At 41.2% G+C, this 17,688-nt stretch overlaps 1 protein-coding gene across 8 annotated transcripts in view; it reads right to left on the reverse strand.

Annotated features, from left to right (window-relative positions):
- Window positions 1-4,364: 4,364 nt before the first annotated feature.
- The window catches only part of ttll7 (tubulin tyrosine ligase-like family, member 7), a 65,630-nt gene continuing 52,306 nt past the window's right edge, over window positions 4,365-17,688 (reverse strand). For 3 of the 8 annotated variants that reach the window (XM_086116099.1, XM_086116100.1, XM_086116098.1), the window contains 7 exons: window positions 17,190-17,324; window positions 14,728-14,808; window positions 12,084-12,244; window positions 10,185-10,358; window positions 8,970-9,067; window positions 5,771-5,846; window positions 4,365-5,497 (listed from right to left, as the gene is read on the reverse strand). In XM_086116099.1, coding sequence (XP_085972225.1) covers window positions 5,377-5,497; window positions 5,771-5,846; window positions 8,970-9,067; window positions 10,185-10,358; window positions 12,084-12,244; window positions 14,728-14,808; window positions 17,190-17,324 — 846 coding nt within the window. In that variant the 3' untranslated portion in view covers window positions 4,365-5,376. Of the gene's footprint in view, window positions 5,498-5,741; window positions 5,847-8,969; window positions 9,068-10,184; window positions 10,359-12,083; window positions 12,245-14,727; window positions 14,809-17,189; window positions 17,325-17,688 lie in introns of all 8 variants that reach the window. The other 5 variants (XM_086116101.1, XM_086116103.1, XM_086116105.1 and 2 more) reach the window with 5 other exon arrangements.

Raw genomic sequence — 17,688 nt, forward strand, 5'->3', positions numbered from 1 at the left:
TTTGATGTGTGCTAAAACTTGAGATACTGTATGGTCAATATCTCACCTCAAATTCTATCAAGCATCAGTTTGGCAGATAGTCAGGGCCTTACTTTGACTAGTTTACTGTCAAACTAAACATAAAAACAAAGATAATAACACATTAATTAATACCTGTTTAACCAAAACACATAGCTTTGCCTTCAAAAAGTCAGTTTAGTTAATGTCAACATAACAAACAATGCAAAATGCCATAGACGGGTCAACAAATGTCGTTGGTGGTGTGGTGTTGTAAACCTTAAAACAACGGGTGTGTGAACACCAAAGGTGGAGCAACACAAGTAGACAATAGTCAGACATATATTCTTTATCCTCTGTGAAGATCTACTAATATTACCTGAGCTGTTGCATCCTGCGCTTGTGTTTATGTCTCATGTCCTATATATATATATATATATGTATATATATATATATATATATTCACACACACACACGTCTGTCTTATATTGCCTCAAAGGGACGAAAGTGCATACACCATTATGAGCAGCACAATATCCATTGAATTAAGGAAAACAAAGTGGCAAAAACTGGTTATTTCTTTTCATTCTAATGAATTATGTCAGTACAGTTGTTGTTGGTGTTACTTTTGTACTGTATTTCTAAAGTACAATATTTAAAAAACACATTTCAAAATCATTTCGGCTTTCTTTTGGGAGGCTGGACTGGATTACTGGATAATCCCCCAAAATTCCGATGAGGAAAGATGATGAGATATACAAGTACCATGAGTTGCATGAAGTCGATTCACATCTCAAGGCCTCCCCAGGTTCTGTCCAATTTCAGATGGAAGAAAAGGTGTACAGTATATTGATGAAAATATGATGTATTGATGTCCTATACTAAAATGGTGAACTTGTATGTTGTACATAAAAGGCACACACCAATTATTTTCCTGCGTGGCCCCATTACACCTTCGTACTGACTAATTAAAGTCCATTGCACCCTATACTGTATGTATAAAAGTTGAATACAATGTCTCTCTTAGCATAAGATATTATGTTTATACACAAATAAATGCCAAATAGTGTGCTCATTTTCTGCCAGAAGATCCCATTGTTTGTTTTGTTTGCATTTCCCACATATGGATGTATTAAACAAGCATTCCGTAATTATATTTGGATCTTATAAATATTTAAATTGAATATTAACAGCCAAACAAAAACGGCAATCGCATGAATATTTTACATAAATCCGTGCATACATTTGCAAGGGTTGTTGCTTCGATACATATGGTTGCAAAGCGTTCTTGGTAAATAACCTGAGCTCCTGACTGGGAGAGTCTTGTGGCTCCTCAGCGTGCAAGTGTTTATGTGTTGGTTTATGTGTCAGTATGAAGCTGGATGCCCGCTGAGAGCAAAGATGCTGTAAAACAGGCAACACATATAATTGTACTGCAGCGGGTGTCACTGAACGTGTCCCTTGGTGAATGCACATAAGGCACACAAATGTCAGCGCAGCCAAGCAGCAGGTTATGTGAGGCCTTAAAAAAATACTAACTAGAATAGCACTCAGTGGAGCTCATACTGCTGCCAAAATTGAACTCAACTCAACAAAACTAAAATTTGAAAATAAATAACTAAAATTCATGGGACGCAGTGTGCTTGTCAGACCATGTTGTGCCGGGCAGGTGTCACTGCAACCAGCGGCATGTGCTTCTCACTAGAATGATGAGGTATATAGCAATGATTTTGTCTCCATTCACATACTCAAAAGCTAGAAAGAGGATTCTTTTTCCATGACTTGTTTTCTTGTATCCAGTCGTTCGGTATATTGTTTCCATCTTGTGCCTGTCAACCTGATTAGCCAATCACCTCCCTCAGCTACTCGTGTCTTGTATTTAGTTTCCTGGTTTCTTTCTGAGTTTGTCATATCGTTGTTGCAGTCATGTTGTTTTGTTTCTTCTAGTGGTGTTTTATTTAAACTTTGAGGTTTGTTCTTTTCAAGACTTTGTTCAGTGCTTTAAATTTTGTTTGCCAGAGTACACCTTGCTAGTATTTTTGTGAATTAATTTTGTTCGTCACACCTTGCTTCTCCTGCCACCCTGCTTTTGGGTCCTCGACCGCTCATAACATGATACTACCATTCAATATCAACACATCATTACTCGGCTTAATTTCGATTGCATGTAAACCATAGGTTACTGTATATGTTGTTAGGTAGGGGTGGGCTGACATTTTGTCCAGCTAGGAAACATTGCAGGTGGTCAGACAGTACCAATGTCTTTTTTTGAACTGCAATGGGACAAGTGAACTTTTGGCATGCTAAATGAAATTAAAACCAATGGGCTACTGACGACCTCATTGATTGGATGCTCATTATCACTGAAACCTTTACTGTGCAGCAACAAGTGAAACCTCCAAAGGTGACTGAATGCCCCCCTTAACGGATGTGCTCTGGCCCCAAAACTGTCGACACCCTAAGATTCTGATCCTAGAACATATCACAGAATTACAGTGCTGTTTTCCTTTTATTTTAGTCGAAAATGGTGGGAGCCGGACCTCCAACCCCCCCTAAAAAATATCGAGACAATTTTGTGACTCCATTGAGGCAGGAGTCTGAGTACCTGCTTCCTTAACTTATCTCAACCATTCACATCTTATACAGCTTCCAAGCCAGGGAGGTTGGTTTAGGCCCCTAAAACTAGGTCATGTGGGTCTCGGTTGAAAAAATAGTCAGTGGTGAGGTTGTTGGGATTCCAAAAAAATGTACATAAAGTGGTGTGTGGCTCGGGAGAATGAGGAGTGGAAAGGTCAGATCAGAACAGTGCAACCCCGTTGCTGGGGGACATATTTTTTGGACAGCATGCCAGGCTCATAGAACCAGACTGTCAGTCTCTGCTCTGCATGGGTCGAGGCCAAGGTGGAGGCTGCAAAACCTCAAGGTCGTGGCCTGCACCTCTTCTGCTGACATAAAGTGGGGATGGGGGAGTGGACGGGTGGGTCGGTCAGAAAGAACTGGATGCTTCTACCGTGCCAGCCTGTGTTAGTACCGGTACATATCAATACATAAGTACCAGTATATATCTATTGGCTATGTATTATAGGGAAGTGATAATTGGTGTCAAGGAAAGCTGTTGAAGTGAGGCATCTTGACTGTTTTAAGATCAGGAAGGAGCTAAGTTGAGCAGCGGTTGTTAACGGATGCGACAGAGAGGTTTTGCTGGATGTGATTGTTTTTGCTCTGCTGAGTGGCTATTTAAAAAGCTTGAGCTCATAAACAATGTTGGTCTTATTGACCGTCAATTGCTATTTTCACAAGTGGCGAAGCTATGACAAATGATTTAAAATCGGTAAAGCATTGTGAGTTACAAGCTATGTGTGAAAGGTGGTTTGTAAAGAAGAAATTGATTGATACGATGTGGAAAATGTATGGATGGTTTGCAGTGGTGTAGAATTGCATTGCATCATGCAGCTATTAAGCTGTTTTGAGAGGGAAGAAAATTAGTTACAAAAAATACATTTCAAGAAAAAAACAGAAAAAAATCGAATATCATAAATAAGTTGCCAATATTCTGAAAAATGAGTTTAAATGACTCAATCAGTTAATCATGAGAATAGGGGTGTTTCTTTAAGCCATAATATTCCCAGAATAGAGTGAAACGTGCTTTGTACTATATCAAAATGAATACAGTGCATACCATATATTCATCAGTTAATGTAAATCATGTGAAGTGGTGAAAAATGTTTGGCAATCAAGCAAACCAACAAACAAAGCAAAGTCATTTCTTATAATTCTTTTCTTCAGTAGTACAGTATATTATATTATTTCGGTTGTACAGTAGTTTGCAAGAGTGATGGAGAACTGAATTGAAACCTGTGGAGATGTTTCCTGTGATTTGGTGAACTTATCATTAAAGTCTACTTTTCTTGATAAAACTCAATACAATTACATTTTTGACTCCATGAGATGAAAATACATCACTGAGGCAATTGTTTAGTTGAAACTTTTTATTGCTTCCTAGCATTAAAAATCCCATTACTCCACTGAAAAAGTTGTCTTTAAAATAACACATGTGGAATTCAGGGGGGCGGGGGGGAATCATAATTTGGCATTGTAAACTGATGTAGAAGAGTTTTTGTTGTTGTTGTTGTTGTTGTTTTTTTAACCATCTGAAACAACTTTGTTGCTCGATAGTTTTTGGCACAACAAATTAATCTTGACATTTGTAACATCTGATGGGTTTCTGCACAGAGCCACTCAACTACTTAAAATATAACACCACTCCTCTCTCAAACAACACACTTTTTTTGTTGTTGTTTAACTCTACTTCACTGCTCTTCACAAATCCTACGGCGGTTCGTGAAATATGAACCTTAACACAAACGAAGTAGGTGAGGTTTTTACTGGCACATCCATGCTATCAGTATTTGGGCCTGACGGTCCAAATCATTCAATGTGCTGCACACAATCTAGATGTGGAAAAGCATACCCTTGATCATCTTTAGCTGTATTCACTAATGACATTTTAAAGGGAAGTGTCTAAACAACCAAACTAAACTTCAAGCATAGTCCCAATGCAGCTCATCTGTCTCACGGGCAAATGAAAAGCCGCCACACAAACATTTCTGCCATGTGCACCCATTAGCGATGTTCTCTGCAAAGTGCATATTTGGAACTAAGTGCTCTGCAAGATGTTGTTTGGCTCATCGTGTGCTCTACGTGGTAATACACTTGCATTCTAAACATTGTTTAAAAAGTCTGCACTTAATATCCCACGCGTAAGATGGAAAACTTTTTTTTTTTGTTGTTGAATGGAGGGGTCACTTATGTAAACTAGATGATAAATTGTTATAAACATAAATACTCTGACAGCGGTTATAAAATAAGTTACATTTCTTGAGAACACAGAAAGGAAGCATTTAAAACAGCCAGCAAAAATAAGCTTTGTGGTTAGCATTCCATAGTTGAATTCTGTGTTAGCATTCGCTGCATTCAAGGAACATTTGACAAAATAAATAAGTAAATAAACAAAATCCTTGCATTGGTCATGTTTTTTTTAACAGTACCATAAGTTTTAGCTGGATAGTGAGTTGTTAAAATAGAGCAATTACAATGTGAGCGGAGGGACAAGTCCATTGTTTTCTGTTATTTGGGGTGAAGGCAAAGTTAGTGGGATTCTGACAGCAGTGCCAAGACTGAACAAAGCGTTGACTGTCCCAAATCCATTGGCTTTTGCTGGTCTGACTCAGAGCGACAGGCCACGGTAGAGTGTCCATCAGGTGTCCAGAGCTGTTCAAAGTTAAGAACCTTTCTGGGAGTTTGTCTGGAAGAAAGTCCTCGGAAACAGACTGAGGTCAAAAAGTGAAAGTCTCTGAAATCGACGTTGCCACGATGACCTCAGAAGTGTCCCATTCCTGTGGCAAAACGGCCGCGTAAGAACGGCGCGGCTCTGGACGCATAGCCAAAGCTGGATGAAGGCCACTTTACGATGAACTGGGAGGTCACTGGCAGGAGATACCTGGACAGACGGAACGACGGAGGGACAAGGGGAAAGGACATGACATAATGAGAGGATTAGCGATACGAGGAGTCACACTTTAGAGGTCAGGATGCTCAGCACCGACATCCAACCTTATATTATCACGACACTCACAATCTTCTACTTTGACACTTTGTGCTTGCGTGCATTTGAAATGATACTGAGAAAGCAACTTGAACTTGCACGCTTAATTTCCTACATATCATGAACGGAAACTCCTCACCTATCATTCCGCGGCACAGGCATCAGTACCTTTCTAAGAATTTCCTATGACACCTTCCACCGAGACAGAGCAGTGAGGCAGCTCCTGCTAACAGCGTTCCAGTACCTGAGAATGAGACCAGTGTCAGGTTGAGATAAGAGTCAGGAGGGCCTGAACCTTCTCGCCATCCTCCTCAGTTACTGGAAATGAGTCAGATATGGTTGTCAAAGCAATGTCAGATGATATGATTAAATCCCGGCTATGGTTCGCTGAAGGTTATTCAAAATGTCAGGGTAGTCAGACAACACGAGACAGTGCCGAGGTGGAATTCTTCCAGATGGGTCATTTGGAAGAATGCTTCACATTTGATATCTGTGGCACTATCAACAACCAGAGAACCTAAAACCTCATGTAGTTAAACAAATACAACGGTCAGTAGAAACAGTCCCAATTGAGGAGCTTCAATGTGTTAGTCGAAACAAGGCGGAGCCATTTAGGATTGTACGGACGATGAAGAATTATCTTCTTTTAAGATGGTGAGGAGTGAGCACAATTTTCTCTGACAGCTCTCTTTCTTTGGCAAATAGCTTTCAGACAAATTAGCTGGGCAGCTTCTTTCTCATGTCATCCGGGAAAAAAAAGAAAGTATGTCGCTGAGGGCGTTCACTGCAGCCTCAGACCCAAGAGAGTTAGGATGGATTCAAATTAACTTCACTTAGTACATCAAGTGTCCTTGAAATGGCTTCAAGTGGGCCGTTGGTATCCCTTCAGCACATCCTCCACTATGATCGGACGCCGTGAACAGCTCAGTCCAGTTGTTCGTTTGAGAAAAAAAAGAAAAAAAATGTTTGGAACATTTGTGTTTTTTTGTGATTTGGTATCTTATCATGTCTTTGAACTGGCTGCTAAATGCTGCTGGAATTATTAATTCCACTGAAATCTAAGCCAGGCATGTAAACCAAGGTCAAATTAATAAGTACAAAAAAAATAATAAAATCAGATATTGAATAGCCATGGGGGGTTGTGTGTGTTCACTGCTCTGCTCTGCTCTCCGATTCACTTTGAGCCTATTCTGCCCATAGAAAGAATCACAGTAGTGGTAGTCTTGCATATCTGACATCCATGCAGCCCTCTGTCACTGCTGGTTACATTTAATTGGAGCCTCATTCGTCATCTCCCAGTTCCAGACTCACTTTGATCACGAAGAAGATCTTGGTAACAACGCTCTGCTGTCTTGAAAGCTTGGGGGAGGCTTCTCATGCACTTCTGGTTTCATCCATCAGCTGAGACAGAAATCTACTCTCTAGCTCCATTTCTTACATTCACATTTAAACAGTAAGAACTGACAGGCCTTCCATGCCACTCCACGCAACTGCCATGCTGAATTAAGAGGCCCAACACACAGATTTACAATCAGGAAGGATAAAGGCGGTGGGGGCTGCTATGATAGCTGACGCAATCATAGACCAAGTGCTACAAAGAGGCTTGAAGGTTATCTGCGTCCCATATTCGACTCGACACCCCAATTAACCCTAATTACTTCTCAGACAGATGAAGGTTCACAGAATCTTAAACTTTTGTCATCACGGTAAAATAAAAAAAGGAAAAAAAAAGAGAAATGTCTTTGGGATAGAGGCATATAATTTTGGGTTTAACAAGGAAGTCATTAGTGGATCCATTTGGCCGGTTCCTCTTATCTGCCCACACAGGCTGAAGGACTTTTTCTGAGGCTCACAAGCTTGTTGACACACCTGGTCAGGGCACTCCGCAGGGAAGGATGCTTGAATGAGGAGGCAGGTGTGGTCAACAACAGACAACCTCAAGAGCCCAGCAACAGAATCATTTGGCTGTGCGCCAACAGTGGGCTTGAATGTTTCTTGTACTGCCCGCGCATGTATACAACAGAAATGCTTTGTAGGAACTCATCTCAAGTCTCGTTTATCGTACAGTATTTGGCAATTTGGAAGACCGCCATTGTCAGGGTGGCTATCAGCAATTTTGGGAAACTGTTCTTTTCCTGAATGGCCGATGTATTTCCCGGCCGGTCCTGGCCATCAACGGCCGCTAGCAATCAATCCGGACGCAGGCAGACAGGTTCTGTGCTCCACTGAAATGTGTGGTGGTTATCATTGTATTCATAAATATGACATCAGTGTGCATCAAACCCTCTCGTTCATTGTACAAATCAATTCATTGCATGCATTACGGTCGTTATTACGATCTTATATTTCATATTTTCAAAAGCACTATATTCACACTTGTCATTAGAAATCACTTTCAGTGATTCCGTTGAAGTTATTTGGATGCCATTGTCTGTATATTTTCATTTTGTTGTCTCATTAGCAAATTTTTATCCACACTTGAGAGGCTTGGTGAGTTTCGTGAAACACCTAAACCAGAGCTGAAAATGTGAGCCAGGCCTTGTTTCAGGTCCAATGTCAATAACGTCTAACTTTACAAATGCCCCCCCCCCCCCCACCAAAAAATAAATAAATAAAACATCCACAAAAAATATTGTAGAAAGAAAGGAAGCTATCATAGCTGCAAATTAGGGGAAATATCTTTTTAGGTCTGGACAGATTGCCTAGGCAACAGTCCAGCTGCCTTTTGGAATTCAATCCATGATTATTTGTTGTTGTAGGCCCCCCCCCCCCAAGCCTTTTAAAAAAAACAGTCTCATACCAATATGCGACAGCCAAATCAAGGCAAGTCAAACAACAAATATAAACTCTATACGGACATGGCATCCATAAAAGAGTTCAGATGAAATGTACCTGGAAAGTGTATGCTTGGCAGAACTCGTTGGAGGTCAACCCAGTAACATAAACACTCTTTATTAATACAATTGATGTGGTGTAAAGTGAGGCCTTCATATCAAATGCACTCAGGCAAAGAAGCAGTTAGTGAAAAGCTCAGTTTTAGCATGTGGCAGCAGGGTGACACACAGCAAGCCAGACCTAAAGGTTGCAGCATTGACAAACTCCAAACACGTCTCAATATGCCTTCCTCTCCTTCCCTTCAAATATTTTGTATACACATTTTGGGATTGATTTTAAAACGCATCTTAAATTCCAAATGGACCATTGCTTCAATGAGAGAGGAAGGAGAGGAAACGGTGCTAGACTGTTGGTGCTGAGGGGCCGGAGGGAGCAAGTGTACAATCTAACAGTGACAAGCAGAAGGACGTGATCAAGGGACGGTGCCGATAGATGAGGGGTGGGGTTTAGCGCAACTAAACCAAGCAGAGACCTGCATCGGGGGGCGAAGAGACGGAGGAAGAGGAAGCGGCAGCGACAGCAGCAGAGGTAGAGCCATGGGTAGAGGCTGGTCCAGCAGCAAATGGTACTCTTGTTTTTTTTTTGTTGTTGTTGTTTTTTTTCCACAAACATATACAGACAGAACAAATCAGGAAAGACAAGCACATGCATGCTTGAAGAGACTCTTCAGGTTACACCCTACTGCAAAAAATAGAGATACATCAGCAATTTCTTTTTTCCTGCTTGCTTAAGTAATTAATTCCCATTCATCTATTAGCTATTGATAGTTTACATGAGACAAAACAATGACAGCAATATGTGATTATTCAAGCCCTTTGTGGTTCTACAATCCGTGGAATGAACACAAGGCTCACATTGTTCTTGAGTTTTTACACTCGAGGTGCTAAGTGATAGCCTGTTAAAATATGTGTGAGAGTTATGAATCATGTAAAACGAGGCCCCGGGAAAAGAGAAGCTCTTGCTCTCATTGGGTCATTTGCTACACAGGCTCATCTGGTCTCTAATTGAATTAAGCAGGCCTCGGGAGGGGGGGCCCGGGCTAACCTGAGCACTAATCTGTGGACCATTTTTTCCTATTAACAACATGCTCATCCTCCCCACTCCCTGCTCTCTCCTGTGTGCTGGCCCAAAGCATATGCGCTTTAAAAGTTGACTCACTAAACCTGAGCGGCTGCTTTCCTGCGGGGATCAACCTGAGAGAGGATGATTTTTGGTGGCCTGTATTATATCCGTTTTTGTGATGGAGATGATGGCTCAAAGGCGTTTTAAAATGAGAAGTGGTTCTAGGGAAATTAAAATGTAAAATGTTCAATATTTTTTGGAACCATATTGAATGGACTGTATTGTCACGACTCTGGACTCTTGTCACGATTGATCCTCTGGTTTTCCTGCAACAAGGCTTGCTTTGTACCTAGCTCTGATCAAAGTTGGCAATGCTTTTCAACCATTTGGAGTAATGGCCTTTCCAGAAGTACAGCTTTAACATCTTTTCGCAACCTGAGAACCACTACTAGATTAGACTTCTTAAATGCTGTCCTATTGAATGTATTCTTTCCTATTATCTCGTCACCCAGATGGCTAACTTTCTCTCCAGTGCATCTGAAACATTATACAAAAAAAAAAAATTCACAGGTACGTTTTCGCAGCAAGGTAGATTTTTTTTTTCTTTTCTTTTTTTCCCCCTCACCTGGTGTCATCCCATTCTGGGCTGAGCCCAGTCAAAGAGCCTCGGGACTCTGAGACAAACTTGTAGACGACTAATAAACAGTCTCGGCACAGCTGCACCAGCCTGCGGCAGCATTGCAGCTCCTGAGGTGAAACCACCTCGCTGCTCTTACTGAAGATGCTCTCCCATGATGAACTGGGGACAAATAAACAAACACAGATTAGTTAACAGCCATTATGTCAAATTGAAGATTCCTAATAATTACATGGAGATTTTTTTTTTTACTTTTAATGGTTCGGTATTGATCATTGATTAAAAAAGACAAATAGACAAGGGTTTCTGTGAAGAACTTGGGACTGCCCCCCCCCCCCAAATAACAAAAATAACCAAAAAGCAACAGGGACAATGTCGCCCCCAAAGGACCGTATATGGAGCCTGCGGTCCTGTTCTGAAAATACCTCACGGGTGATGGGACATTGTGATTTCCTAGCAATACTGCAGTAGTGATCTTTGACATGATCAGTCTCCACATGGATAAATATCATGACTTATTAAAAATTTATAGATACTAATATTTTGAGTAAGTTTGTTCGTCTATGTGTGCCCTGCGATTGGCTGGCAACCAGTTCAGGGTGCACCCCGCCTACTGCCGTAAGACAGCTGGGATAGGCTCCAGCTCGTCCGGCAACCCCTGTGAGGGTAAGCGGATCAGAAAATGGATGGATCGTTTTTCAGATACACGTCCTGCAGTTTCACATGTGTCGTATCAATGTGAGTTCACATTACTTCTGTCGCGCAGATGCGCAGGAAGGCAGACTGACAAACAAAGAGGAAGGATGAAATAAATCTGAGTACAGTTAACCCCCTTTAAACCCCGGACATACCCCTGACTGAGAGAGAGCTTCAACAACGGAGCAACACAAACCTGGGTGGTACTTTTGATGTCAGCCCTCTTTCACTCCTTAGTGGGGTGGGAGCTGACTCCTCTGAAAGGCTTCAAAACTATTCCATTCCCCACCTCTTAAACATTTTCAAAGCTTGTTGCATGCATCGCCCACAATGCAGCTGGGCTGTTTGATTGTTGCTAAGTCCCTTAGATAAAGTATCAAACAACAGCCAGCGAAGAGCAGGGTGAAGGGTTTGCACTTGGATTTGGAACAGGCTTTTGCAGTGTTCTTCTTTACTGTAGCTGCGTGACACCAGGGCCCCCTGGCAGGCCAAACCATGTTGGGGCCATGACTCGCTGTTCGGAGATGCTGCATGGACAATATGCAAGCAAGCTAGCTGGATTAAGCACAGCATGCTGTGATCACACAAAAGCTCCATGAGGCGCAGCTGCTGGTGGTAGCTGAGGCTAAACTAATCCTCGTGAACCGCCGAGCTGAAAAATCTCTCTTTGACCACTTTTTTATGATGTCTCACTTCTAATGACGCTGTCAGCTTTTTGAAAATGCTTGCTACCTTCCTCGCTCTCCCTAAATCTGCCAAGGCATATGAGAAGAAACAGTGGGTAACAACTTTGAATTGAAAACTAACTAAAAGCAAAAGTATTTTATTCTCCATACATTACACGAATGACTGAAGGGCCATTTGCACGAGGCTGAGAAAACTTATTTTAAAAAAGAATTTTCTGAAATGTTTTCAAGAAGGAAAATTTCAGGATTTATTTTAAAATATTATTTTATAACACAGTATTTAAAAATATGGCTACTAAAAAGATTTTGACATCTTTTTTTTTGTATCCGTTCACGATCTACCAAACCATACACAACATTCTCAGAAAGGGGAGAAAATAATTTAATTCTCACAACCTCCAATCATGATTGGGGAAAAAAAATAAAGTGACAGCTCATAACTTGAAATACTCAAGTTAGAAGATGAGTACGTCAAGGTTCCACTGTGCTGGCACCGCACACTTACCCCGAATTAGAGAAGCAGTTCCAGAGCCCCTGTCCATGACTCCAGAGTAGTCGGCTGAAGACACGGTTAAAGAGGCGGTACAAGTGAAGGCTTTCCAAATCTGGCTCTTTCCAGATCCGCTGCAGTGCTGAGCGCACATTGGTCCTCACAATGTCCAAAACCTGTGAGGGAAATAAGTAAGATGAAAGATTTTTTTTCTTTTTCATATAAAATTAGCAGTAAACTAAAAAAGCTAATCCAACCACCTGTTCAAAGATTGTCAGAGTTGAACCATCAGGCTTCATATTGCATATTTAAGGAGGCATCTTGCATACATGATCATCCTTGCTTGCTCAAAATGTCTGCTGTCTATATATATCCATCCATCCATTTTCCGAACCGCTTGATCCTCACTAGGGTCGCGGGGGGTGCTGGAGCCTATCCCAGCCGTCTTCGGGCAGTAGGCGGGGGACACCCTGAATCAGTTGCCAGCCAATCGCATGTCTATATATACTGTACATATATTCATTCATTCATTCATTCATTTTCCGAACTGCTTTATCCTCACTAGGGTCACGGGGTGTGCTGGAGCCTATCCCAGCCATCTTCGGGCAGTAGGCGGGGGACACCCTTAACCGGTTGCCAGCCAATCGCAGAAGCAAACAAACAACCATCCGCACTCACACTCACACCCAGGGAGAATTTTGAGTGTTCAATCAGCCTGCCGTGCATGTTTTTGTAATGTGGGAGGAAACCGGAGTACCCGGAGAAAACCCACACGCTACACACACATATATACAGTCAAACCTCGGTTTTCGAACGTCTCGGTTCTCGACCAATTCGGTTTTCGACCAAAAATTTCGAGTTTTTTTATCCCTCGGACGACGAACAAATTTCGGTTCTCGAACAAACTGAGCGCGCTTGAATGCACCACTTGACTCCTCTCGCTTTCCTTACACGAGGAAATGACCCTTTCTCGGGTAGACGAGGAAGTGACGCTTCCTCGTGTCGCTTTCCATTGTGAGCAGACGTGTTCAATAAACTTTTTTTTTTTAGAGAGCGGTTTCGGTTTTTGAACAGCCTTCTGGAACGGATTATGGATGAAAACCGAGGTTTGACTGTATATATATACAGTATATATATCGAGAGAGAGAGAGAGATATGAAGGTGAATGGAGAAAAAAATATGAAGGTGAATGGAGAAAAAAGTACTGCATGGAGCAACCAGTGGTGAACATTGGCTACACACCAATTGCTGCAGCCACGTCAATGCTTGACAGAATGTGTCAAAATGTGAGGGCACTTGCCCCAGACTTCCATCTTCCCTTCAACCGACACCTTTTCTTTTTCTTCCTTTTTCCCCCCCGACTCTTATCACAGAGCTGTGCTGTGGCTTTTTGGACTTTTGATTCCTTGCGCCTCATTACTGATGCGCCTGTCAAATTCTCTGTCCGTGCATGTGTGTTTGCGACACAATGAGACAAGATTTGCCTTCAGCAACACGACGCGAGCCAGACATGCATACATGCTGTCAGACAAACTGATAGATGAGTATACACACACACGCACACACACAGACACACACACACACACACACACACACACACATGTTTTCGTATGATAATCAGATGGCAGAGCGGTGGGCGCTTCATTCCTGACCTCTGCCTGCTTCTCATTAGGCTGTTCCACTCCAAATCAAACATCAGCGTCACCACAAAGCTGAGCACAGTGGGGGAGAAGGCGGTGGCTGAGAGATGGCATCATTAGGGGCATGCTTACTGAGTGTCGCTTCAAATGTTGCCCCCCCTTCTAGTTTGTTTACTTCCCGTTTCCGTTTTGAATCCCTTAATGGCGAGGTAATGAGCCTGAGTTTGCCCAAGTTTTCATCCCCACGAATGATTGTAAATGCAAGTTCTGTGATATAAATATAAAATAAAATAAATACCATTAAAAGCACAGCAGTGTACTTTAAGGGGATACAATGCTTTTGTACCCTTGACATACTTAGTGTGGAAACATACAGTACCTCACAATTTTTCGACTTTTGGCTACCTGAAGTCCAATAATTATCCCTCGGCTTTAAATGATTTGAATAATTGCTGAATTGCACGCTAATTACACACAGACCCCAACATAAATACTTTACGTCTTACAATTTAACAGTTTTTTTTGTTGTTTTTTGTTTAGCAGTAGCAATGATATGGGCAGTAGTATGGTGGCCTCAGGCGTTAGCACTTCTGCCTGTTCGCCCCAAGACTATGTTGGGTATGTTAGGTTAATGGAAAACTGCTGCTTCTAGGTGTGAATGTGCATGTCAGTGGTTGTTTGTCCATATGTGCCCTGCTATGGGCTGGTGACCAGTCCAATGTGGAGCCTGCTTCTCGCCCAAAGGCAGCTGAAATAAAGTCTAGCTCAACCAGGACCCTAATGAGGGCAAGCACTATAAAAAATGGATGGATGGATGGATGGAACTACTGTATACATAGGATTGCATTAGCAAATTTTAGACACCATCTTTCTCTTCAGCCTGGCATGTTACAACTGTGTAATCTTATCATAGAGACACATAATTACAAATAGCGTGTTTTATGAGATGCATTTCTTTTCTGAAGCATCTTTGCTGAGAAAAGACCCAGAGTCAACAAAATTATACGGTATTTGCCTACCTTCCGTTGTTTTGTGGAGTCCAACTTTACAAGCCAGTAGGAGGCTACCTTTGGTTTATGAAATTTCCAGTTGTCAAGAATCTGTGAACAAAAGATGTAAATTAATATGACAGGTATCTTTATTAGTAATATTTCAAGATAAGTAAAATATGTACACCGCTATATTACATAATTTAAGATTGCTCATTTTAGAGATGTTAAAAAAAGAGCATAATGATGCTTTAAAATGAAAATAAGATTTAACTTCAAGAAAGCGCCGTGTTACAGAAAACAAAAAAAAATCACTCTACAATTCTTAAATTGTAGAGTGATATTTTCTTAAATAACTGAAGCTCATGTTGCTGAGTGAAATGTGCATCCAGTAATGAGAAACTGAAATACAATACATGCTCTTTTCCAAGTATTCTTAGAAACAGGACTAAGTTAACACAGTATGTTTGCTTGCGCTGTGCTGCCTTTCAATGAGAACTGTTTCACCCTTGTCTGGTGAGCTGCATGCTCATTTGTCACAGTTATTATAATACGTACACAAATTACCCTCAATTAAAAAAACAACAAAATGAACTTGATGCAGTGCACCTTTCAGTGTTTGGAACGGCAACAAAAAGCTCATTTTAAAGCAGGCCATTAGTGCAACATGCCACCGTTATTAGTGCAATATGCTTCTCACTTGAAACCATGGCAGACATCAAATGCCAAAAATTGTTTTAATGTTAACTGAAGATGTGTTCTGCTCTGAGGGGCGAACACTGAGCCTTGCAGCCCTGGGTGCTCATCTGCCTTTCTCTGCTGCTCTCATTAGGGTTTGTTAACATTACAGGTGTGGTGCAAATTGTCGAACAACTCTCAGTTCTCACACACACACACACACACACACATGCACGTGCGTGCGCACACTGGATCCAGATACATTTTATAAGTAGATGTATAGCCTACTTTTTAAATAGAGGTATACCCTATTTAAAAATGTTTCCGGATCCAGATGATTTTATTTGGTGCAACCAACTTGACGAAATCAGATAAATTCAACAAAAACTTATTTCAATGCATCATAAAGGGCGTGGGTTCCATTCTGAGCCCCAGTGACCATGTCAGTGTCCTTGGGCAAGATGCTGAACCTCCAATTAGTTGCTACTTGATGCCGTGACATAAGTAGGAGTATGAGGAGAGGGCCATTGAGTACCTTGAATGTAGAATAGCACTACATCAGTGAAAGCCCCTTTGCCAGTCCTCTTAAAAGATGATGTTAACTGTGCTATATTGTTATTCTATGAATATTTTGACTCAAAAATGTCAGAGGCCATCTATTAAGACACGTGGGAACTGTTGTATAATGTGACAAAATAAAAAAGGCCTCATTTCAGCCGCTTTTGAGTTATGCTGGTTACAATCAAAGAGGCTAAACCATAAGCTATTCCGTTAAATTTGATATTTACATTATGACAATGCATCAAAAGCAAAAGTGTGGTGAATCACAACAACACTCACTGACACAAAAGTTTGACCCTCATGAGCAAGACAGCTAGAATTAAGATTGGGTCATTTTTTATTAGTGCTTTTTACAATTTGACCAGTTTAAAAAAAAAATTGCAGGCGCTTTGCTCATCAGGGTTAAAGAGAGTTCGGCATCCGTCTGTCTTTTGAGCACCACAGGGACTTTGGTGCTGAGCGGACAGCTGGTTCTGAGGACGGCCATGGCTTTTAAAAGGGTCTGAGTCGGAAAATGAGACAGATGGGTGCTTTCATCAGACTCCCAGGCATATTCACTGGACTGAGGTGCCATTGCTTCTCATGGAAATTCAAGGTGAAACTCTGCCTTGAACGTGTGACTAAAAGAGTGTGTTCATGCACGGTTGTGTGTCTCGACTCAATGCTTCTTTACCTTTAATTCTCACAACCTCCAATAAAGGAGGAAAAATGTGACAGGAATAAAAATGTAGGCGTGATTAACACTGAGATGTTGCAAAAAATCGAATGGGCACTGACTAATAGAAAGGATCAGCACAGAAAATAGCGAGGGGCTGCAAATATGTTGTCGATGGGGTCTACCACATTAGCGACCTCACTTCACCACAGAGGGGAAGCAAAAAAAAAAAAAAGCGGATCTCACATTTGTGCCTCTTGTTTATTCCTGCACTCTTCCTTTTGTTTTCATCTGGTATCCTTAATCCAGTAAAGTAAAAATACGGACAGAGCCCTGCTGCAAATATAATAATATATTTGAAACTGTAAATATATCTCAAACTTTTTCCAACATTGCTCTTTGAAATGAGTGACTGTAACTTCTATTAACAACCGGAACAAATATAGATCCACCCTGACATTTAAAGATCTTCAGTCAAGATGTTTCCCTTCAACTTCAACTTAATTGTACATCCTGTGCATCTTCCCTTATCACATGAGCAATTGTTACAGTTGTACTAGTGAAGATGCACAAGTGGATGTACAGGTAGTCCACTCACCTCATCAAGCACTACCTCGGCCTCCTCCTCCGTTTTTCCAGGAAATCGGATCCTCATGGCAGTGAGCGCAGTCAGTGTCTGACGAACAAGCTCTGCCTCCTGTTCTTTAGTCCTTAGATTAATTAGTGGATCACCCTATACGAGTCCAATAAGAAAAAAATATATATTTTTTAGGATAGCCAACAGTGAGTGTTGCTATATGACTTAACAGCCTACATGGATGTGATGACCTAACAGAATTTTACATGTGGTAATCATCTCTGTAATGAGTTTGACTGTAGACAAACTTTTCTTGCATTCAGTCAAGTCACCCGCTGTTGATTGATTGGCAAGAATGCATTTTTATAGTTTATTTCATTAGAATAAGTCCCACAGTTGGGAAATTCATCTTAAAATGTGAACTTTTAGCCCCATTTTTTTCAGAACAGAGTTATATAGCTTTCAAAAGTGTAAATATTACGTTGTATGTCAAGATGTATGCACACAAAGATGAGTGTGT

The sequence above is a fragment of the Hippocampus guttulatus genome, chromosome 7 (genome assembly GCF_054856545.1).
Source record: "Hippocampus guttulatus isolate MCC_2025c chromosome 7, RoL_Hgut_1.0, whole genome shotgun sequence".
Classification (NCBI taxonomy): domain Eukaryota; kingdom Metazoa; phylum Chordata; class Actinopteri; order Syngnathiformes; family Syngnathidae; genus Hippocampus; species Hippocampus guttulatus.